The sequence below is a fragment of the Falco peregrinus genome, chromosome 7 (assembly GCF_023634155.1).
Source record: "Falco peregrinus isolate bFalPer1 chromosome 7, bFalPer1.pri, whole genome shotgun sequence".
NCBI lineage: Eukaryota > Metazoa > Chordata > Aves > Falconiformes > Falconidae > Falco > Falco peregrinus.
Window position 1 is genome coordinate 48,282,465 of NC_073727.1, and position 25,178 is coordinate 48,307,642.

The following is a 25,178-nucleotide window of genomic DNA, read 5'->3' on the forward strand; positions in this document are numbered from 1 at the left end:
CCTCTTAACTAGTGCAATGGCTTTGTGTCTTTTTGCCATGTACTTCTTGCTAAAAGTAGTTCTGGTTGATGCTTTCCTTGGAATCACTTTCACTCGGTGAGTGTTAGAGAGGCCTCATCGTAACATCTAAAGAAAAGTTCAGGAACAGCAGGACCTTTGTTGGGACTTAAATCCTGTTGTGACTACTTCACTCGGCACTTCTCAGTCGCACATTAGAGTCTATCTCAATAACTAGCAAAGAAACATTATGACTAATAATTATATATGGAATACATTGCTGAAATACCTCTGCAATATCTTGTCGGAACATGACTGCCAGCCTTGTTTTCAACCCTATATCCCAAAGAAAACCATAACTGAAGTTTTACAAGAAAGTAACTTGCAAGAGTTCCCCGCTTAGCACTCCATTCTCTCTTAAATCTCATCAACAGTTATAACAAAATAATGTTGCATTTCCAATGAAAAAAAAAACCTCCAACTTGGGAGAGAAAAGGCTGTTAAAAAAGTCATGCTTTAAAATGCCTCCTCACACATTGCCTGGGAAAAGAGTTCGGACGCTATTTTCCCTTGGCAATGTTGATCAGGTAATTACTTCATTTTCCTTACAATCTAAGAAGCTAATGGTTTTTTTGGTTTTGTGGGTAGATATCTGCCTATAACAAAAAATATTGATGATCAAAGATAAATGGATTTAAGAGATTAAAGAAGTCCAAATCTGAATTATCTACTACATTAGCATCATAGTGCTAGGAAAAAAAAAACAACTTGAAACATCACTTCCTGTATTGCATCCACTTTAGTCACATTTTGTTATAGATGTCAATTCTGTCAGATTATCATCTGTCAAAATGAATTAGTTGGAAATGTAGTACTTCACTTTTAATGAAGAATAAGATTGTAATGGCATTTCAATTTCCCTTCCTCCTCTTGTTAGCACTTGATAAATGCTCTCTCACAAGCACTGCTGCTCTTCTGACATGATGCCTGCACTCTAATCTAACAAATCTAAAGGAAGTCAAAAGCAGAAAGCTTTTAAGTTTTCTTAACATTTCTTGACATCTCTGCAAGATATTTTCATCTTGATGACTTAAATTTGAGTGGATTTGTTGTTTTTTCCTCCCTCCTAAATAATGTTGTATTTTGAGTGGATATCCATATTAGCACAGATAATTGAACACAAAACCATATGTCAACAAAAAACATCTGAAGCACTTCTGTATGTTCATGTACGCAGATACAAGAGGGGGATGAACTATTTTCTCTCTTACCTATGGGGTGCTGTGAAAAAATTTTATTTAATCACAAATGACTGGTTTTCTTTCTTTTCTTATAGAGTGGAGATCTGTCAATACACTACAATGGGAATAGACATTTCCCCGAGATATCTGCTGTACTTACAGTCCTTGAGAAACAAAATATGGCTTTCTTCAATGCAAAACACAACTGTAGGCACAGCTAAAGGCACAACAATGACTCAAGTGCCCCAAATGTTGACTGGGCAATCCTTCTGAGCAACACCATCAGAGATTTGCCATCTTTTGAACACACACAGAAACAGCCATCTGCTACACGGGGAGCTCTGTCACTGGAGCTGGCTCAAAAGTTTGTCAAAATCGTGAGCAGAAGGGAGGAGGGGCCCTGGGATGAAAATGTGTGAAAGTCTGCTAAAGTGAAAGGTATATCATTGTATTCTTTTTTCTGACCCCTGAAAAGGGGTTATTTTGGCTGATGGCTACTGGTATAGTACTTTTGTATAAGGATTTCCATTTTTAGCTAAGTAGTTTGCCTGCCCTAATCTTAGGTTGGTGCTTTTTGAGAAATTCAACTTCTTATTAACTTACACCCAAATTTTTAAATGGTGCCCCTTTTAAAAAGAGCCTGAAATTATCTGGACTGAATTTCTATTTATTTTATTTTTAAAAAAACAGAGGCTCAAGCAAATGATTGCTGAAAAAATTGAGAGTTGCAGGCTTCTACAATGCCTCTGAGAATTCTTAAAATATAGAACAGCAATGTTAATCATTAAATGTTAAAAAAAAGGATTTTTTTCAGCTGGGTGAAAGCACTGGAGCAGCAGCTTGATTGCTCCTGGCTGTTCTGGACATATGGAGGCTGGGAGCCCTGACCTCCTCAACCTCAGGAGTTGTCACTACCAGAGCAGCAGCAGCAGCTACTGCCTCATATGTCATCTCTTGCCCTTAATGACACCAAGCAGCCCTGCCTGCCAGACTAAGCAGAGACAAACTGGGCAGCAGAGCTGTGCCTTCCTCTGCCTCTCCCAGTAAGTCCCCCCCAGCCACATTCTTTGCTTAGATATGAACTGGCCTTCCTGTCTTGGAAAAAAGGAAATTATGCCAATTGGCTAGTTTGTGGTATGTGAGTTCAAAAGGTAACAAAGAAACACTGGAAGCTGGGAACTTCAGAAAAGAAAAAAAAAGAAAAAAAGAAAAGAAAAAGAAAGAAAAAGAAAAAGAAAAAGAAAAAGAAAAAGAAAAAGAAAAAGAAAAAGAAAAAGAAAAAGAAAAAGAAAAAGAAAAAGAAAAAGAAAAAGAAAAAAGAAAAAGAAAAAGAAAAAGAAAAAAGAAAAAGAAAAAGAAGAAAAAAGAAAAAGAGAAGAGAAAGGAAAGGAAAGGAAAGGAAAGGAAAGGAAAGGAAAGGAAAGGAAAGGAAAGGAAAGGAAAGGAAAGGAAAGGAAAGGAAAGGAAAGGAAAGGAAAGGAAAGGAAAGGAAAGGAAACAGAAAAAATAAAAAGAAAAGAAAAGAAAAGAAAAGAAAAGAGAAGAAAAGAAAAGAAAAGAAAAGAAAAGAAAAGAAAAGAAAAGAAAAGAAAAGAAAAGAAAAGAAAAGAAAAGAAAAGAAAAGAAAAGAAAAGAAAAGAAAAGAAAAGAAAAGAAAAGAAAAGAAAAGAAAAGAAAAGAAAAGAAAAAAGGAAAGAAAAGAAAAGAAAAAAGAAAAAAGAAAAGCAGATACAATGAATAATGATGATGGATTAGTGCTGGAAGGGATTCTGCAGAACAAAAAGAAGCATTTAATAAGTTTTTATGTTCTGTATTTTGGGAAAGAGACAGATAATGTATACATACCAGAAGATGATGACGGTTTTGATGGTGATGATGAATGGTAATTTCCCTTCCCAACTCAGAAGGAAATCAAGTGGCAGCTCCAAAAGGTAGGCATTTTAAAATGGATGTGTTCAGATAACTTCTGGCAGAAGTTGCTGACGAGCTCTCTGAACTACTAGAAATGATTTTCAATGGCTGTCCGAAGTTGTAACACACCAGAGGACTGCAACAAAGGCAGCGTTGTGCAATACTTCAAAAGGACAAGTGAGTTAACCTGAATAATTACAGGTCTGCCAGCCTGACATTCATTTTGGACAAAATAGCTCAGGAGCTGACATGGAACTGGAGTAGGAAAAAAATTAAGGGAGTGGGGCAAGGTAACATGTGCCAATCATTATGTGTATGTAGAAACTAGATCTTTCAAATTTAGTTATCCAAAATATCTTTTATCAATGGATTTACAAACTTGGTTATTAAAACTAATAATGTCAATGCAATACAGTTAGATTTCCACGGGACATCTACCTCATTTTGCATGACATTTTGGTTATGAATCTGGAATGATAAGAATCAGTATTGCATACATAAAATAGATTAAAATCCAGCTGGTAGGTTTCAACATATACTTGCAGTGAAGGAACACTCATTAAATGGGGGTCTCTTTATTGTGTCCCGTAAGGATCTGTTCTTAGATTTTACTAGTTAACATTAATCAGTGACCTGGAAAAACAAAAATACAAAAGCATTACCAATGACATTTGCAAATGACAGAAAGATTGGGAGACAAGTTACTAATGCAGTATGATCTACATAATTCAGTAAACTGGGCATAGAGAAAAAAATATGCAGTTAAAGACACATATATTTAAACCCTCAGGAGCTAAAAATGTTACACATACAGGATCTTGGACTCCATCATGGCATGCAATTACTGGCTTAAGGATTATAATAGACAAGCACTGAAGGTAATGCTGTGGCTAAAAAAACAAAAGCATTGGGTTTTAGTTATCTAAATAAGTGTGATACTGTACTAACAGAAGGATCATACTACCTTAATTCTGTTTCACAACCTTATGACTACTTCTGCAGTAATATCCAGTACTACAAGATACTGGAAAACTGGTGAAATTTCAAAGTGTAACCCTCAAGATCATGAAAGACAGGAAGATGTAACTTAAAGTGAGTTATCCAAGGGCTCAATCTCCTTCTCATATCAATTCCTGCTCCCCTTCCTTCCCCCCGCCCCCTTCCCCCAAAGCAGCAACCAAAAGCAGAGCATTAAGAAGCTGTTAATTATAGAAGGAATTAAATTCTAGAATAACATGGCAAGAGAACTGTTGGTATTTAGGAACTTACCAGGGTGGATCTTAAAATGGGTTAAATGTACACATACAGTTATACAATGTGGGGAGTCCATGAAGAAGATGCTTATAGGGTTCTGGAATTTTGAGTTGGACTGTATCTTGGGAAACTTCTGCTCAGGTGGCACCCACCGAAGCTGAACCTCTGCCTCTCCTCTGCATTTCTAAATATGTTTCCTATTTCAAAACAGTTGAAGTTCTCATAAACTCACAGGTCCTATACCACTTGAGAATATATTTTAAATGAAGAAACATTCAAACTTAAGTGTAGCAATTGTCATTTATCTGTAAGATGTCCCTATAACTTGTCAGCATGCTTGGTCATACAGTTATCCAGGTTACTTAAGCATGAAACATTCAACCTGGGAACTGTCCATTAGAGAGCTCTGGGCTGTAAATCTAGATTAAATAATAATACACTTCAAAGTATTTGAGGAACTACAGTTTGAAATGCTAATGCCATTATCTCTACTGTGTTAGCTGTGAAAGCTTCAGCATGCCAACATTACAAACGCAACAAGGCCTCTGCAGACACAAAGTTCCAGTCAGGCAGTTCAGCATTTAAAGCACTTATCAGCGAAGTGGGCAATATGGTTTCAATTTTGGCATGAGAGGATAAGAAAATAAATCTTTTACACAGGAGAGTGACTTAATCACGGAAATACAGTGTTTCTTGAGCTGGACTCTACTGGATCTGGCTGCAATGCAGTTAACTTTCTTCATACCAGCCTGTATGGGGCTGTGCTTTGGATTTGTGGGTAAAACAGTGTTGGTAACACACCAGTGTTTTGGGTATTGCTGAGCAGTGCCCACACAGCACCAAACCTTTCTCTTTTTCCTACTCTGCTCCCTCCTTGCCCCACAGCGAGTAGGCTTGGGATGGGCAAGAGACTGGATGGGGACCCAACAAGGACAGCTGACCCAAACTGGCCAGGGATTACTCCATACTATATGACAATGTGCTCAGCAATAAAAACTGAAGTAGAAGGAGGGTCTGGGCTTCCAAGAAGGCTGTTGTTTGGAGACTGACTGGATGTAGGTCTGTCTGTCAGATGTGGTAAGCAATTTCCTTTGTTTCACTTGTTTTTTTCCCCTCTTCCTGCATCTATTTATCTCAACGTACAAGTTTTCTTACTCTTGTTCTATTTTCTCTCCGCGTCCAATTGGTATGGAGTGGGGGGAGTGAGAAAGTGACTGTGTGGGTGGCTGGCTGTTGGCCAGGGTCAACCCACCACTTGGAACAATGAACACATAAAATGTCCTTGCAAAATACAGCAGTGTAACATTTGACAATAATACTTCACAAAATGGTATTCCCATCTGCTCAGAGGAAAAGTTGATTGAGACTCTCTTCCAGTTAGTATGATCAATGAGATAACATGTAAAATAAGAATGACCGTCATGTTTCCCTCCTTGGCACTTATTAAGAGTGTCTCAGAATAAAATTTTTTTTAAATGTTAAAGTAATTTATTTGCAGTTGTCCAAAGCACTTTTTCCCGCAATAAATATAAGAATGAATCACCTACAGCTAAGCTGTAGCCAATCACCATTTCAAGGGTGAGTTAGGACTAAGGTAAAATGTCCTTTTTTGTTTGTTTGTTTTCTTCATGTAACTGTGAAACATATTTGGATCCTTCTTATCTACTGGATCTATTCCTAATTAGCAGTGAAGCAGAACTCCTTGACAGATGCAGAACTTAAATGCTCTGAATAAAATCAAAGTTGCCGAAATTAAGGGTGAAACATCTGTGCTTGCAGGTGTGCATCATCCCCACCCTCTTGTTCACTAAAATGTATGCCTTTGCTTATTGGTGCTCCTGATTACAGTATGAAGAACATCCTTTTCCTTTTATTCTAAATAACAATGGCCTTCGTCACCACAAAGATAATTAGTAGCAGTATAAAGCAAATTTTCCCTGAGACTGAAATTCAAATGTACGTTACCATGAAGCAATTCTTCATAAAGATTTACATTTTTAGAATATATCTCTGGAATCTTTCTACAAAAAAATAATAAGATATACAGGTTTTCTCTCAGCTCTCCTGTTTTATAAGCTTCTTTCCTCATAATTGTGTACATTTTCCTCATATGCATGTACATTTGCATTGAAATGATGTAGTAATTATACCCAAAACTTCTTCCTATGGAAATCAGCGGCCAATCTTCCACTGACATCAATGGAATCAGGTTGAAAGTGAATTCTATTTTTACATTAAAATAACTTACAATAATAAAAAGCTAATTATAATCTAACTGTAATGACTACAAAGCCTTTTTCAAATTCTCTGCCTGTCTGAAAACTCAGGTTGCAGGTCAGCTCAGACAGATATTTTTTTTTTTTTTTTTCAGTTTAAAGAAAATGTACTTCCCAGTGACTGAGGACATGTTCATCAATTCTGTATGGTCCAGAGATGCTTACACCTGTCTGTTCAAATTACTGAAATATGGTGGCTTATGGTAAAAACATGAAAAGCACAGTACTGAAGAAGAGTGATTTGGCAATAAGCGTGTGCTTTTCCAGAAGACAATACCTTCTGAAAACAATTAATAGTCAATTGAGATTTTAAAAACTGTTCTAGGTATTCATATAGATTCTGGGATACAGGCCTGGGAGAGAAAGCTGCAGGAAAGACTAGAAGAACTTGGTACAGAAAGGTACAGGCTGTGATTATTAGGGGGTGGAATGATGAGACCCAGAGTTAGAGGCAGAGCCAGTTAGAAGATTCTTATAGGATGTTTCCTCCTTTGAAAGGTGCTGGTTCAGTGAAATCAAATGATTCTACAAGAATCTTTTCATTTCAACAAATTTCCCCCCAAAATAAGGCAGCCAAGTCCTGTTTTGTGGCAGCTCCCAGACACCTTCTGTGTTCTGCTGGCTGTTAAGCAATGGAACATACATAGTGCTTATTCTGGATGTGAGCTTCATTTTGTAATTTTTTTTTAATTATCTGTTTTACGAAATATTGTGTATTCTGAAATTTAAGTTAGTATTTGCTAGACACTAGACAATTTAAGATAGCTTCCTTGGAAGTTAAAATTTTATACTAGTATGAGGAGGCTGGCAACAGCAAAAAACCAGCAGATTTTTACATGAGAAGTCTTTGTGTGGTGGAGACGCAGAAATAGTTCCTTTCTTTTTCTGCTTTGTGTGTTATTTTCTTGCATGTATTATGATAAAAGTTGCATGAGCTTGTGAATTTAAGCACATACAAATCAACACTCTACAAGTGTTCATTAAAAATGAGAGGAAAGAAATCCACGTGACATTTACCCTAGTGTAATCTAGCAATCTAGTGTTTCTAGCAAATGAGTAATAAAAGCAAAACAAATAAAATATTTAAAAAATAATCCTAACTCTTACATGGGCAAATACAATGAAGTTTCAGCATTCATTTAGCTGCCTACTTACCTAGATCTTCTATTTACAAAATTGGAAGAGAGCCAAGCTAGTCAGTTATTTTAGCACTCTAAATTGAGAAAGACAGTGGTAACTAACTTTCACCTGTCCATTCAAAGCAGCATATCCAAAATCCTGCCCTTTTTCTCCAGTGGACTGCAGCCTTTCTTTAGTCAACCTACTCACCGGTTTTCATAATCCTCTGATATGTACAGTTCTAAGGCCGTTTGGTTTCCTCTAGCCTAACCCACTGCACAGACCTTTACAAGGCTTATAAATGTTAGTTTTATCAGTAGAAAGCCTGTCTTTAGTGACAGATAAGCATATCGTGCCTAATCTTGTAAGGCACTGGACACTGCTGTGATGTGAGCGATCCCTAGAAACTGTCATGTAAGTGTATGGTTAATTCTTGTCCTCCATAATTCAAGTGTAAAGTTAAGCTAGTGCTCGCATGCCTTTTGGGATCAAGCAAGAGTATTCTGCACCTTAAAGGATCTTTCCATAGAGTAAGATGCATGACTAAATTTCAGTCAATAGCTTCCATTGACTTCATTAAAGCCGAATCATAGTTCTGAGTGTAAATACAGATGTATTGCCAGAATTTTAAAGAGCATTTTATTATTCATATGTCCTCAGGATATGAACTATAAAAAGCAGTGATGTGACTTTGGGTATCTGTGGTACCAGCACATTTCTGCTTCACACTTCACAGGCAACACCACAGCTATAACAAGAGTGGAATACATTATTTCACATATATTTGGACTCAGTAGAAAAGGCACAAGTAGGTGTGACAAGGACAATGAGTTTTCAAACATGACTATAAATTGTCTTGTAAAAGTACATTAAGATGTTCATTGCATGAAAGGATAGCATCTATAACATGCTGGTTGTGTTCTGAAACAACCAGAAAATATCAATGGACATATTTTCTCTGTTAAAAATAAAATGAATATTCACAAAATTCACCACTGAATTCACTTCTAGAAAAACTGTTGGGTAAAAATGTTAATTATGCTAGCTACCAACTTCTTGTTTTCTTTGTAGTGTTTTCTTATTTATTTATTTTACATGGGCTGTCAAATGAATTATATCACTCTAGGTGCAAAGTCGTATTCTAATTAAGGAGACCATACTAAAGTGTCACTGCATCCTTTTAGAAAACTTGTTGTTTTCTTCAGTCATAGGGGCCAACATTTATGTCAGAAGTAAGAGAATAAGTACAGTATAAAATCCGCATGAAACTAAAAATTTCCCCCAAGCAAACATAAATAGTATGAACTAAAGGGCTCTAATGGTAATCTGGTAAAAATGCGTTAACAAGCACCAGCTGCTGGTAAGGGAACAAATACTGACTTAAAATAATGCATGTAAACTGCACCAGCGGACTGACTTTGACTGAGAGGTTTATTTCATCCCGTTTCTCTTCCTCTACAATCAGTATCAACATTTTCCAAGGCAGTTGAGCAGATGAATGAACCCATGAATATTAAGATACTCTTTAAACATTTTTTCCTGCCTGTTTACATAACCAAAACCATGCATTAATGACTAAGATTTAATGCCAGAAAGAAGCGTCAGCTCTTTGTATCTGACCACCTGTATAATGCCAGCCCATACATTCAGATCCCACTGTGCTGTATCCAGTGACTTGCATTTTGGATAAAACTGTGCTGCAACATCTGCAGCACATTTTGATTAGACAACAGAAAAAGGCTGAAAACATATCACTTTCCTCAGTATTTGTCCCACTGGTTAATCACCATCACAAGTAAAAATGTTTGTCTTCTTTCTAATCAGAATTTGTTGGCTTACCAGCTGTTGGTTCTTGTTATGCATTTAACCATTAGGATACAGAGCCCTGTACTGCCTGCTGGTTTTGTTTGCTTGGAGGAAATGAAACATTTTTTGATAAATTAAGCTGTATCTCTTTTTGACAAACCAGGTAGACAAAGCTGGCTTAGATTCCTGCTAGAAGGTAATTTTTTTTCAGTCCTCAAATAATTTAGACTTTTATCCTTACCTCTTTTCAACATTTTAACTTTTTTTTTTTTAATGTTGACAACAGAACTGAACAAAGAATAGCAAAATTAATACTAATAATCCTTAGATTGAGGTAAAGTTCCTCAAGGAACACATTAAGCATGAAAGGATGACATTAGCTTTTTGTATTTTGGGTTGGGTTTTTTTGATGCAGCTCCTCTATAACCATATAATAAATTTAGGACTTCTTTCAGGGACACAGTTCTCCTATGTAAATTGCACATGTGCTTTATTCCTGTATTTATGGCTGACATTTGACTGTATTAGCATGCATTTTCTTAGACTGGGCCTAGCTTGCCAGGAGATCCGAACCTTCCCTTTTCTCCCTATTAATTGCCATTTCAAAAATCTGCATATCTTGTCAGCCATTATGCTTTGTATATCATTGACGAAGACAATGAGGCATTAGACATTTTGTCAAGTTCTGTGCAATGCAGTAGATATAATCTCATTTGATGGTCACTCTTCACTTGCTGAGGTCAGTGTGCTGAGTTTTAATTTATATGATACCTATTTCCTGACATTGCACAGTGCTTTTTAAACAAAAATAACCCATAATACTAATTCAGTGACTTACAGAAATCCAAGTTGTTTTGTCTGCACTGTTATCTATAGCTACCAAGTTCGCATTTTCATCAGGGCATAAAATGAAGTTTGTTTGAGAAGACTTATTTTCTGTAGAGTCACACTGATTGGTTTTAATTTAATTACAATTTTTTGTTATCTGAATCCTATATCATCTTCTTATTTTGCTGGGGATTGCTCTCTTGGTAGCCAAAGCTGTCTGGCATAGCTCATTCGTCTTTTGTGTTTGGATTTTTGGCATAACTCAACACTGTCCATTTTTGGCTGTTCCATATTATATTGAAATCAATATTAATTGCCTCACTCAACTTCTTAACATTGGTTTTGCACATTACTGTCCTTATACTGCAGACTCAGAGTTTTGCTACACCCTCATCCTACCCTTTTGCAGGATGTCAACACTGGAGGACAGCGTTGCAAGGGTGGTTAGGGGTATGTGTTTAATAGAATATTGGCCATTGCTTTCTGAGGTCAGTGACAATTCCAGAAGGAGCTCCGGGAAAACCTGCCTGTTATTCTTGTGTGTAATTTCCCCTGCAGGTTGGCACTGCGTGGGGAGGAGGAGGAATGCTGTCTCTGCGTGACTGGCACTGGCACCTTGTCACAGCACTGACCAAGCTGTGAGATGTTGGAGCTCTGGTCAGCCTTAACAGTGGACAAAGAATGGTCTGAGCCGGGCAGGTATCCCTGTGAAAGAGGAAGGCTAACCCTATTTCCAAGGGAATGCAGTGACACCTGAGGGCCACAACTGTAGTGACTTGAGGGGGAAGGAAACAGGAAAGGCCCAAGTGATACCCAGGCTGCTGGGGCTGCTGCCTGGCTCATTTCCCCTTCTCAAAGTCTTGAACATTTTTGTTCCAGCAAAGCAGCTGTCCCAGCTCAGCACTTTGCTTCATATAGCTGTAGAGTTTTTAGAACGATCCTGAATATGAGCTTAGCCTTGTAGGGAGGTTCGGTCTGGCAAATAAGGGCATCCTCCTAGAGAATGGTGTTGGCCCACAGCTGTAGAAGTGGGTTTTAATTTTCCAGTCTCTCAATTCATCCTACCAGTTTTAGCAATGCTGACAATATATCGTTCCTTTCCAGTAGTGTCAATATTAAGTTTCACATATTTGCTGCTCAGGAAGACACTGAGGTGTATACATGTGGAGCTTGCAGTCAGAGAAATACATTTTTACCAGGAGGATCACCACCTTTCAGTACCCAGCACTGTGATCTACATGCCAAATTTCCATTTGCTAAAGCCTCTCCAGAGCACCATGTGGGTAAGAAAGGCTTATATAAATAAGCATGAAAGGTTTTCTTACTTCCTGACAATTAATTACAAATATATCTTTTATATTCTATCCCACATAGGAGAAGACATCCAATGTTCAGTGGAGCCTGGCCAGACATTTTAGAAAGTATTTATGAACACTTGTTCAGATTTTAAATAGCTGTCACTTCAGCAATATTCATGCCTCGTTCTTTTTGCTGTTTGCCAGGATTACTTTTCTTTGAATAAATGTTTGGAAAATTACTAGCGCAAATCTATCTATCCAGAGATGAGTAAGGATGAAAGTTGCTGGTCAAACAATCGAAAATGGTGACCACATGTAAGAAAATGAAAGTTTGCTACTCACACAGTTTGCAAAGAGAAACAAGAGTTAAATTCACTAAGGAATTCGTATGGGAAGAAATGAAGCAGATTCACCTTCTTCTAGTTGGAAAGAAAAAAATATGTATATGAATATCCTCTAATATTGTGCAAATCCAACAAACACAGTTTGCCTTCACACAGTTCTACACTACGTTCGATTAACTGTGGGATCCTTCTAGCTGTAGGATTCACAAGCCCTGTGGATTTTTAGCACTTTCTGAGAAATGTCAGCTCCACAACCTGAAAAGATAACATCTGATGGCCTTGCTGTGCCCCATTCAGGTTCCACTGGACTCCACAGAGGACCACTAACTAATTTCAATGATCATTGGATCAAGAGCCTTACAGCTACACTTGCTCTCTGCACCCAAGTGGGACATGACCTCCTCCGTTTTGTCTACCAGAACTGCCAAATGCTTATTCTTACAACATTCCTACCACATTTCAAAGGGACTTATACATCATTGCTGTCTGTTACTATAATTCAAATATACTTAAAGAAATTAATTTGTTTAAAAACATTCAAGAGAGAATACAAATGGAAATTGTTCAAACAGAGGACAGTGCATTGTATAACAAACAATTACTTTTCAGTAAAATTAAATATCTCACACTGGTTTTTAGGCAGTGGCATGTCACAAGAGGAAAGAACAGCTTGTGATGCACAGTACTTTTCATTAAAAAGCACCCCACGTGTCACAAAATGCTGTTAACCACCCTGGCACCGTATGTAGTATGGCCAGACTGTAGGTTAGATAATGGAAAATTAAAGCAAATCTTACACACTGTGTATTGATTCTTTTTCATGTGTGTTACTCATCTGCTCATTGAATTCAGAAAAGGAGCAGCAACTCTTGGTTTAGTCTTGAGCAGTATACAAGGCCTTATTAAAACCTAACTATCCAAAAACCAGTCTGTAATTGTGACTGTAGTTTAGTCATATCTGGACAGAAAAAAGCTGCATGTGAAATAAAAAGTCAGTAACAGCAATATTAATTTAAAACAAAATAAGTTCTATAAAAATGATACAGCTAATTTCAAGGACATTAAAAGAAACAGCCAAAAAAGTGGCATACTAACAAATTACATGAAGACTACTGAGAAGTATATGACAGGCTGAAAGCTAAAGCTCCAAAAGAATCAAAAAAGCCAGCATAAAAAAGAAGAAAAGTAGATTTTCTAAAGCTATTAAAATAAAACAAAAAAAAAAAACAAAATAAAATAAATATAATAAAAATAAAACAAATACTTTAAAAAGTCTAAGTTGTATCCTAATGAAGGAAAGAGAGCAGAGTATACCTTGACAAATGAAATACAAAACCAGAATAAAACAAGATGAAACAATTTTGAGACATAAAGGCATAGAATCTAATAACCCACCAAATATTCCAGAGACTTGCCTGATATTCAGTGATGACGAGTTATATAAAAAGAGCACTCAGGGAAGATAAAACCATAACAGAAAAATTAAATTAATTCTTTGAGTCTGCACTGCTTGCAAAGGTGGATAGGTTGGGTCTCATACCAAGGTCATTCCTTATGTAGGATAAGACTGAACTGTTGTCTCAGAGTGTCAGTAGAATGTATTGTAGAACAAATCCATAACACGGACTTTAACAAATCACCAATACCAGCTAATTTTCTGTTGTGGTACTTTACCATCAGTTAAACTGGCCTTAGTACCAAAACAGATGGAACTTGTAAAGTGGAAAAAGTAATTTTATTTCTTCACATACCACTTTTCATTTTTTAACAGATTTTATAGAGACTACAGAGGCACAGACAGTAACCCAATGGACAACAGACACGATATTTCTGCAGACTTAAGATACTACTGCACAAAGCTAATTGGTAGGAACCATAACAAGAACAGTATTAATGCACAAATAAATAAATATGCCATATTAGAGAAGAATGAACATAGCTTTTTCAGAGAAAATACATACCTCGGAAGTTCATTCGTCTTTTTTGTTGGAGCAGATGACCATATGAATGATACAATCACTACAGAGTACTTTGAATTTAGATAAAGCTTTTGATGAATTCTCTTATTAAAGGCTCTGACAGAAACAGGAGTAATATGTGATAAGGCAGAAAGTCCTGGATTAATAATTGGCTAACTGATAGGGGCCGAAGTGTAGAAAATTAATTTTATGTTAATAAATTAAAAGTAACACACATGAGGAAAACTACGTGTATAATGGCCTCTGAAGTTGGCTTTACCATTTAAGAAAAAGGTTTTGTGGTAATATTTTCTGGCAGCATCCATTCAGTGCATGGTGATAGCTAAAAAAGTAAAGGACTACTGGAAGTTTATTAGGAAAGGTCTGAGAGAAATACTGAAATTGCTACTTCACAAGTGAGTTTAACCCCCACTGACTACTGAATATAGCTCTGCTTCCATACATTTCATATCGGAATTAGAAATACAGGATAACAATCAGGATCAAGAAATGATGAGAAGTTTTTTTCATGAACGTACGAAGATAATGCAGTCATCAAGGAACAGTTTTAAGTAAATAATAGGAAACACTTGTTCACACAACATACAATTAAGTTATAGAATTCATTGTTATGTTACTATGGAGACTGAAGAATAAATAGATAGAAAAAGGGACTGGAAAAATTCACAAAGGAAAGGTCTATTGGCAGCCGGTAGCCCTAGTATTTGGGAAGCTGCTACATACTCTTGCATCTTTTAATATTCAGCCCACTGCGGAAGGACCAGTACAACAGTTCCAAAATTCTTAATTTTTTATTTCCTTTCCTCAGCCAGAGACGAAGTTTATTTTTCACATAAAACAATTACTACAAAAAGCCTTTATATATGCACCATTCTTAGGCATACCTCTTACACACCATTTGTGGTGTGAGGTATTCTAATTGAGATAGGGGGTTAAAAAATGGCCTTTATCCTGTATGTGTTTCTCCCCTGGTAAAGAATTCAGTAAACTCGGTTGACTCCAGTGACTTTATCCCACTCCAGTGTCCCTGACCAGCCACTGGCGGGCACTCCTTCATACCGGCCAGGAACTGGGGCCGCAGCCCAACAAGCAGCAACAGCTACGATAGCTTCAAAGATCACAGGACTCCTGCCACCTCTCTCAACAGCCAACTTTGTGTTGCATTGATAGGCCAACCAGACGTAGAAATTGTTCTTTAAGCTGTACATTCATAGTAATAATAATAACAGCAATATTAGTGTTTGGGAAAAGATCCGGTCTGAAAAGTTAGCCAGCAAAACTCATGGCACTCATTTGTTGCACATGTCTCTCCACCTATCTCTGGTGATATCCTTTAGCATCTCTTAGATACCTATAGGTGAAAGAATGGTTTCTTTAGGTGAAATGCTATTGTAGTTCATGCCCAGTCAGTTTCTGGCCCTCCCGTTCAGACTGCCAGCGCAGCTGTTAATTACTGCCATCTGTGATAGTGGCTTATGCTGTGAACACCTGCCACCCAGAAAATATACTGAAGTCTCTGCTTTGCTTAGCGTGGGTCAGTGAGCACCAGTTAGTAATGACTTTGATGGGTATTTTTTCTGGGTTGCATGTGGCAGATGCAGTGCTTCTGGTCTCCCAGTACCGTTACCAGCTCACTGATGCATCAGATCCCTGAAGAATCTCTCTCAATGAGTGACACTACTTCTAGTTATATGGTTTCACTTTACATAGCTTTTGGTTTTCTGTCTGAGAAACCTAAGGACAAGCAAGTTCATATTATGAACCATATGTTCAAAGGAATATTGTAGAGGCATTTTCACATAGCTTTTTGAGAAAGCCAAGATCATTTAACATTTTCAAAACAGTCTTCAGTGAGACAAGAATCCTGCAGGAGTTTACAACGATGGTGGGACACACAAATCTGAGAGCAAGGGCATAATGCAGAAAAAATAGAAGTAAAGCACAAATGCACCCATGGTTGCTGACTGATAAATATGAACTCTAGCAATATTGCTGAGAAGACAGGCACAGAAGTTCAATGAGTCTTTTGAGTTGATTTAACTCATGCAGCTGACAGTTGTGCAGTTGAAAAGCTATATTATTTGTGAATTTAGGAGTACTGCAAAGCAATATATTTTCGAGAAGGAATTTCTCTTGACCTCTATGGTGTTTTTCACGCTCAATAATTTTGCTGACATCAATCATTGTGAATGATTCTTCCAGCACCTTCTAATAAATACAATTAATACATCCAATGAAGGGAATATTTGAGTCCCTACCTGTTTTCAAATTAATTTCTGTCCTCCTTGGGACATATCTCTCTCCTTTTTTCCCTGTCATAAAGCCTCTGAAGATGGTTAGTGAGGCCAGTTAAATCGAGAAAAAAATAGATTGGAATACGCATTTGTGAACACACATCTCAGGCACAATTCACAACACTTCATGAGGTTAACTTTTAAGAGCGTTTTTGTAACTGTTGGTAACTATAGAAATTTTTGCAAACTCTGAAATGTCAAACATCTGAACTGGAGTTGCTGTTCTCTATTGCCTGACCATAGCTTTTATCAGAAAGTATCAATCATTGAGTGACACCATGGAATTAGTAATATAACATTGTTAGAAACAGCTGTAGGAATATCTTGTGAGAAATGGAAGACAATTGTATGAAAATGATTCCTCTAAGCTATTTGATGGATATCACCCCACTTATCTTTAAACAGAAGTGTTGTCTTCTAGCATGTCTGAAGCTACTTTACTGAGTTCTACTGGAAGAACTTATTTCCTCTGAAATTTGCAATGAAGTACAAGATTCACTCCCTTCCCTCATCTTTCCAACGTATATAACCGTGCTTATGAATTTCCTGTACGTTACTACAATGGAAAGTGTGTGGCAGTCAGGTTATCAAAAATAATTGTGAAGATAATACACCTTCCATCTACTTTGATCTGAAAGTCTTTACAGTTGTGCCATCTGCTTCATCATAGTTCATTTCAAGCCTTATACTTCAGAAAAAGAAACAGCCTGGCAATACAAATCTGACAAAATTGATCAAGACCAGAAACATCTCTGTGCTCTCTAAAACAAATCTATAAACAATCAAAATTTGGTGCAATTAACTTAATCATTCGATTTCCAAAGTTGCTTTTACAAAGTCTGCATGTCAATCTGTTGGAGTGGAAATTTTCTTTATACAGGGGTATTTCTACACTAAAGTGCAAGAACGGTCCACGAATCGCAAATGGCACTCAAATGGATCTATTCTGCATGTTCAAATTTCATTTTCACAGAATCGAAAATCTCACATACCTGTTGTAAGGCTAATTGTATGCAATGATTTAAATTAAAAGCCAGGCATAGCATCAAGTATTTCCATTTGCATATTCAGAATTGATATATCGCCCTCTCTCCTGCTTCATGTATAAGAGGAACCACGGAAAGTGAGGGATTTGGTGTAGACTCAGTGCTGTTCACTAGCCAGGGTGCAGGTGTTTTGTGGGTTTTGGAACTTGGTGTAACATACAGCAGCCTCACAGCGGCTCTGCATTTTCTGGAGACAACACTATTAACTTCTGTGCCTTCAGCATCAAAACAGCAAGAGGTGGTGCCCGCCATCTCTTGCCTTGTTCTACAGGCAGCTCAGTGGCTCTTCTCCAGCAAGGAAGAAAGCGTCCCCGGTAATTCCTCATAGTTTTACCAAATAACCAGTTGCTGCGTGGTAAGTTAAGAATAATACCTGGCTATGAGGTTATCTCACTGAAGACCAGAATATCTCACTTGGAAAGTAACCCTTTCATCAAGACAGCTCCGTCTGTCCTTATCATGCTTGGGATTGTGCCTGACTTAACACATGTGCTTTTGATGCCTTTGATTTCCATAGGAAGCCTTGGCTCAGAGTTAGGCATCCACTTATGTGCATTTCCAGATAAGAACGACATTCAAGCCTAAGAGCTGAGATGTACACATGCCAAGAACTCCAACACTGAATTACCTTTGAAGAATCCTTAAAAAGCTAATAGCCTTGAAAATGTCTTGCAGCTACTACACAGTCACACAGCCTTCTGCCGGCAGATGCACCGATTTCTCACATCGTTTAATGACTGCTGCCCACTCTGGAAAAAATACACTCTTGTGATGTACAACTATCCTCAACTGAGATACGTAATAAAATAACCAAACATAGTAACTTGCCTTTCTGTGTTCTTTAATGTGGAGCTTTATGTGTCAATTTTAATCTAAAAGGAGCAACGTGCTATGTGGGCCTTTGAAAACAGACTTTATTCACTAACTGAGAAGTTTCCATCCAAGTGCAATGTTTATACTTCTTATTAAACGAATGTGCAAAAAACCCTAAGAGGTATGGCATACCTACATGCAACTTCATGTACTAGTGTGTAGAGGTTTTATAGAGTAAAATGCCGTCACCAGTAGTTAACACTAATCATATTAACACAGGAAGAATAAACTTTCCTGTCTAAAACAGAGTAGGATATTGGGGACTACTTAAAGACATCATGCTACATGGGTGACTATTTTCATTCTCATGGTATGCATAGGCTTCACGTTAAGGAACATGGGCATCAAATTTTGTGGTATTTATTTCTGATTTTCATTAAAGATACAATCGTGTAGACTGGTATTGTTTGGGGCATTCCAATAACTCTAACTAAAGTATAGAAGCAGAGGAAAAGTAAGCAGAGGAGTTGGATGGTTCAGACTGTTTGAGAAAAGGCTCATCACCTCTAGGCTATCTGCGACCCTTCCCTGGGCCAGTGTAAACTGAGGAGCATGGCTGGCTGACACAGGTAGCCCGTCAGCTCAGTGGTCTCGTTGCATCCCCTTGTGGTTGGGTGGCTGCAAGAGCTGAGGATTGTCCATCCCCATGAGAATGAGGGGTCTGGTAGCAACTAAGAAGCTTTTTGCTCTCAAGAGGTGACCAGATTGGATCTGGAGTCCTTAGAAGGTGAAACAATTCTTCAGAGTGTGAAGCTGTGCATTTCCTAGAAACATGCACTTTCCTTACAGTCCTTGCTGAAGTGATTCTCCAACCCATGATACCCTAGAATTCCTCCTAGCACATTTTGCAGCCCACCATAGAGAGAGCGTAGAGGCCTATGAGTAAGTGTGGAGGAGGAATGTTTCTAACTACACTTTATCCCTGTATTTCCAAACATAGCATGGATAGAGCAGCTCCTGTTCACGCAGACTGTTATTCAGAGTGGCTTTGTGTTGTCTGTGAAGAACAGTCCCACCTTTAATGAACCAGCAAGCAGATCTCTCACAGTGAATGCATGTGATTTGAAACAACAGAAATGTAACAATTTACACCAAATTTCATGAATACTAATTTCACTTTAAATTAAAAAAAAAAAAAAAAAAGTCTCTGGAATCCACCCAGTAGCACTTGGGATGGGGTTAATAACTTGTCTTTCTGGAAAGAAACACAGAACTTGAAGCTTGCTACGTATTTCCAGTGGAATCTGTAGCTTGAATATAACAACAAAGGTATGGCAGGTACAGATTAATAGTAATTAAGAAAGCAAATATGAATCTCAAACTGCATAAGCTGCAAAATCCTTGTGACGTTTCCTAAGAGGAGTCTGTTGCCTGGTGGGGTAGAACTGATCCACTATTTTCAAAAGTATCACTTCAAAGTCTAGAAAAATGTCTTGCAACAAGCATTTTTCATCAGTCAGTAATGTAGTCATACAATAGATATTTAATTAAAATTTCTCAAAAGCAATGACTGAAATTACTATGTATAACGATCTTTTTAAAATGAATGAACAAATAACCTTCATAAGCTGCTGTCTTTTCCAAAAGAGGCAAGTCCCACTAATGTTAATGTGAGTTGCATCTACAGAGGGAGGGAGGGAGGGAGCAGGTCCCTTAAGGCAGCTCCTCAGGCACTGTGAGTTAGCATAGCTCCCCGAAGTGCCTCGAAGGGAGAGGTGGCGATTTACATCAAGAATTTGCCCCTTTCATGTTTATTTTTCACACTGGCCTTCCACAAGTTCTAATCAAATCTGTCAGCAATACAGGATCTTAATAGCTCGTGTCCAACTCTTGCTAGCAGTTCGTTTTCTCATGTGAACAGGGCATAAATGAGCTGGAAATGTCAGGTCATTGCTTCCTCCTCTTACCCCTCTCCCCCCCAAACTGCAGCACTTTCATGTTTTAGGTGTCCAGTTTTATCCAATTCACCTTTGAATGTTTTACATGAAGCTCTCCCTAGAGATTCTTTTATTTATTCATCACAATATACGTTCTTACCTCTTTTTACTTAGTCATCTCTGTGAGAATTAAAGGAGTGGAGTCAGCTCAGTAACCAGAGGGAATCATAAATCAAATCCGTACAAAAGATACGGTCAGATAAACAGAAGAGCTACAAAACTCTAGCAATAATGTGGCCAGCTTTGCAATTTTGTACTTAAAAATCCCATTTTCAGGATCATAACTGGACTATAAGAATGTCACAATAATATATCACAAGAGTTTGCTTTCCATCAAATGCAATTACTTCTGTAATTTTTGTTGATCACCTAGCCTGGGTAGGAAAAAAAAAACAAAACCAACCAAACAAACCCTAAAAACTCTCCTTTTTAAAATACCCTCACTTTTGATATTTTCTTTTGATATTTAAAATTAACAAACCCTGCTGACTACGAACAGATTGTACAGAAAAGAATGTTTTTTTACTGTTCAAGCTGCATGGAAGCGTGCTTGCCCGTACCCGCAGCCAGACTAGCCACGGCTCCTTCCTTCCCACGGGACTGGCTCTGCAGGGGCTACCTGGACTGCAGCGGGGCTACTACATTTTGCTAAACTTGCGGCGATGGCAGCGACCGAGCGTGCGAGCGGGACCTGGGGGCCGGGGAGCCGGGGGGTCGGGAAGCCGGGGCGCCCCCCGGCTCCCCGGCCCCCCAGCATGCTCACAGCTGTTAACTTGTCGTTTTGGGGTTGTTTTTTTTTAGAAATACAGGAACCGCTCTGCCTGTGAACGGGGACGGGACCTTCGGGGAGGCGCCTGATTCCCTGCGGGCTTCCGTGCGCTGCTGGCACCCCTCCCGCAGCCGCGGCCACCGGGGTCGGGGGGGCTCCTCCGCGCCGAGGGAAACAGTGTCCGTGTCCCCCCCCACCCCGCGACTCTGCCCCGTTCAGCTCACGGCTCCCCCGGGTGGCAGCGTCCCGGGGAAGCACCGGCGCGTTCTTGCGGAGCCCCCGCGGAGGGCGCAGCGCCCGGGGCCGCGGGGGAGGCGGTGTGGGGGCGGGTGGAGCGGGGGGCGCAGCGGGCTGCCCCATACCCCATACCCACCTTCCGTGTGCACGGCGGAGACGTAGGTCCAGTTGTAACGCTTGACGATGTCGAGCATGGCCCTGGCTTGCAGCGTGTCGGAGGGGACCACCCTGAGGAAGTATTTGTAGAGCGTTTTGTCGCTCAGGTCGATGCTGGTGGCGGAGTAAGCGATCTGGGGGATGTCGAAGAGCTGGAGCAGATTTTGAACTTGGATAGCGACCGAGCTGGAGCCGGGGCCGATGACCCCCGCGATGGGCTTTTTCACTCTGCTCTGGGGCTGGGGCTGCGAGTCGGAAACGCAGCGGGTGCCTCCGTCCCTGTCATCCCTGATGGAGATGAGGGAGTCCCGTATGAACTCGATGCTCTGCTCCAGGGCCACCGAGGAGTGCCAGCAGGAGTCTCGGATCTCGCTGCCCAGGGTGATGTTCGGTAGCAGGACCGGGTCGGCGTTAATTTTATCCAAAGTGTGAAACATGGCTTCGACTCTCTGGATGCCGTATTGCTCCCGGATTTCCCCGCACTTCCTCTCGGGCACTTTCTCAGCCGGCGGCTGGTGATGGACAGAGAAGAGGGCCCCGATGATGACATCCCCGTCCATCCGAGCCACCGACCGCTGCGAGGAGGCTGCGGAGAGAAGCACCTTCCGCCCGGCGCTCCTGGGCAGCACGTCCATCTCCAGGAGCAGAGCAGGGAAAAAGACCAGCAGCACGCCAAACATTTTGTTGCACGATGTCATCCAAACCCAGGTCACGAATTTCATGGGCTCCTCTTGCCTGCACATGGTTTAAGGACATGTAGGAAATGGCACCCGCTTCCCCCCGCCAGCGCCCGGGTTGCTCCAAATACCATCACAGCGAAGTCTTACAGCATCGCTCTCGGAGGTGCCAAGGCAGCCGTCATCCTAGTGACTTTTAACCTGGTGGCATAGAAACAGGGGATCAAACAGGCTAATCGGGAAATCGATGTCAAACCAGAGCTCGATAAAGCAACCCCGCACAGTTCGAGATGACTGCTTTCGCAAATGCCCGGGGCAATTTGCTTCGGTAAGCCTCTCGAAAGGAAAATTCAAGAGGGATTACGATATGTACTTATTTGCCTCGACGTACGATCATGCGCACTCACGTATGTTAGGTTTATATGACCCTTTTCGTGTCCGCTTTTCAAGCTGCGCTTTTCAAGCTGAGGCGGCTGTTCCCCGCAGCCGCAGCCGGCGCACACCCTCCCCGCTGCCCCCGGGAAGTTTGGAAAGTTTCGGGAAGGGAGGTGGCTCACCGGAGAAGCGTCCTAGCCCAGTCCCAGCCGCCCCAGCCCCGCAGGCCAGCTTACAGGCGCGTTTTCTCGCGTTCTGACTACCTGAAGGCATCTTTCTCAGCTCAGGAATTTCCTTTCCCAGTACAGAAAGGAGGTGAAAAGCGAGAGCGAGCGAGCCGGCGCCGGGAAATGTCATTTAAAGGTCAGCGAAGAGGGGAAGAAAGGAACCAGTTTACCGCCTAGATTAACTTTTCCGTGTGTAGGGGGCAAAACTGTAATGCAGCCAGGGACACGCACATGCAAGCGGGGGAAAATACATATTAGTTACTAAGGCAACCGCGGGCAAAGTCCTGATGTGCCTTATCGGCACGCCTGCCTTGCGTGCAGGCTCCGGGCGGGCAGAGGCGGCGAGACCCGCGGCTGGGCTTGGAGGCTTGAAACGCCGCGGTGGGAAGGGGGCGGGCGGAGCGGCTGCCGCCGCCGCCACCGCCGCTGCCGGCCGGGGACCGGGGAGCGCGGCCGGGCCGGCCCAGGTCCCTGTTGCACGGCGGCGCCGTCAGCACCCGGGACAGCGCCCGGGACAGCGCCCGGGACAGCGCCGCCGGCCCGCGTCCCGTTGTCCCCCTGCCCCACCGTCCCGCGGTCCCGGTGCCCCAGTGCCCCGCCGTCCCGGCGCCCCAGTGTCCCGCTGTCCCGGCACCCCGCTGTCCCGCTGTCCCAGTGTCCCGCCACCGCCGGCTCGGCCGCCCGCCAGCACCGCCGGGCGCTTCCCCCTAACTTCTGCCCTCCGCCCGGCGCCGCCGCCGCCGTTTCCCCCACGCACGGACACGGGCACCGACACCCCGAGGCGCGGCGGCCGGCCGCCGCTCCCCCGCCCTCCCTGGCGGCGGCAGGGGTGCCGGGCCCGGGCCCGCGGCGGGCAGCGGCGCGGCGGGGAGGGCGATGCCCGAGCAGAGCCGCCGTCCTGGCCGCGCGTCCGCACACGCCGGCGGGCAGCGTCCGCAGCGGGCGGCTGCGGAGCCCGGCCCCGAGCGCCGTCCGCCTGCCCCGCCGGAGCCCCGGCCGCCCCGCGGTCCGTTCGGAGGGCTTCCCCTGAGACGTACCTGGCGGGGGGCGGCAGCGGCTGCCTGCCTGCTCGGAGCCGGCATTGGCGGCTCTCCGGCCGCCCCGAGCTGGCGCGCTGGCGGCGGGGCGACGGCTGTGGGCTGGGCGCTGGTGCCCTCTGTCTTCAGCACCGCTCCACCGCAAGGAAAAAAACAGGTCATCCCGGGCTCATCCATTATCTCATACTGAAGGATCAGTCATTTTCTCCCCTCCTTAATTTCTTCGGCTATTGTTTTGTAAGCGAGGAAGGACGCATCACCCGGAGCACGCTGCGGCTGCAGGGGAGGTGTCTGCTCTCACTCACCTCCCGCGGCTCCTAATTCATTATCTTCTTGCCACAATTAGCAAGAGCGAGAGCGAAAGCAAGAGACTGCTGCTCGAAGGGACTCGGACCACGCTCGGGAAATCCGAGATTGTGAAATGTGCCGGTCTGCCTCACGGGCAGGGTTTCGCTATTAAAAATAAATATTTATATTGGGGGTGGGGGGGGGGGTGGGGAGATGCTGCAAAAAGATAAATCACCTGTAAGGATAAAGGCATTGAGATTACACTTTTCAGGTCAAGATGAATCTAAATGAAGCACGTGAGAGGCATGTCAGATTAAAATAATACCAGATTGAATAATCATAATTCAGACGACCTGCTTGCATCCCTATCACAGGTCTCGGGTGTTTTACTTGGCTGTATGAAAGTTAAAGTTAGATTACCTCCCCGCTGGGAACTCTATAGATATTTGCCCTACTTTTGAAAGAAAGAGGCAAGGACAAACATTTAACTATTGCTCATTCAGAGAAGGGTTTGCAGTGAATGCTGCCTCAGGGATGTCTTCTCCATGTGTCAATATTTGTGCTTTTTTTAACTGTCACACAACTAGTTATTCACCTGCTTTGTGTGTTTATCCATGAGGCATATTCATTATGGAAGACCCAGCCCAGGGGTTTGCAGGTGGCCACTTTCCCTGCAGGTCTTGTTTCCCAAAGAGGGAGCCTGGGACATAGGGGCTGCCTGTCCCCTGCCTCGGGGCATGAAGTCCCCAGGACGCTGCAGAGCCAGCCTAGGGCATCAGAGCCGGGACCAGGCCTTGAGGGACATCCCAAAGTGCAGGTAAAGGGGCAACAAAATTCCCCTTCATCCATGTTTTAATAATTAATCTTTAGTCTCTGCCCTTGACACAACAAACCTGCAACATGCCAGCAAATTATTCCAATGGTGGAGTGAAAGGTTTGCTCCGCTGGCTGTGGCAGGGGAAGTGTTTGCAAATGCTCCCATTGCTTCTTCCCAACGTTTAACGTACTGTAGCCTTCACCCCCTCCAACCTGGCTCTCACAAAGACAGAAGGTCTTTCTGCTGAGGCTCGTGGATGGCTGTCACACAGAGCTGCTCTCCCTCCTGCGATGGTCTGAGCTTTGCTGAGACTGGAGGGCCCGGTCACCAGGTCCTGATGCCCAGCCACAGTCTCAACTGCCGCCTCTCAAACCCCAGCAGCAGCAGGTGGG

At 41.8% G+C, this 25,178-nt stretch overlaps 1 protein-coding gene across 2 annotated transcripts in view; it reads right to left on the reverse strand.

The window, feature by feature from the left end:
- The window catches only part of GRM1 (glutamate metabotropic receptor 1), a 197,827-nt gene extending 175,610 nt beyond the window's left edge, over positions 1 to 22,217 (reverse strand). For both annotated transcript variants that reach the window (XM_005230207.3, XM_027796947.2), the window contains exon 1: positions 21,346 to 22,217. In XM_005230207.3, the coding sequence (XP_005230264.1) occupies positions 21,346 to 22,108 (763 nt within the window). In that variant the 5' untranslated portion in view covers positions 22,109 to 22,217. The remainder of the gene's footprint in view (positions 1 to 21,345) is intronic.
- Between the last annotated feature and the right edge of the window lie 2,961 nt (positions 22,218 to 25,178).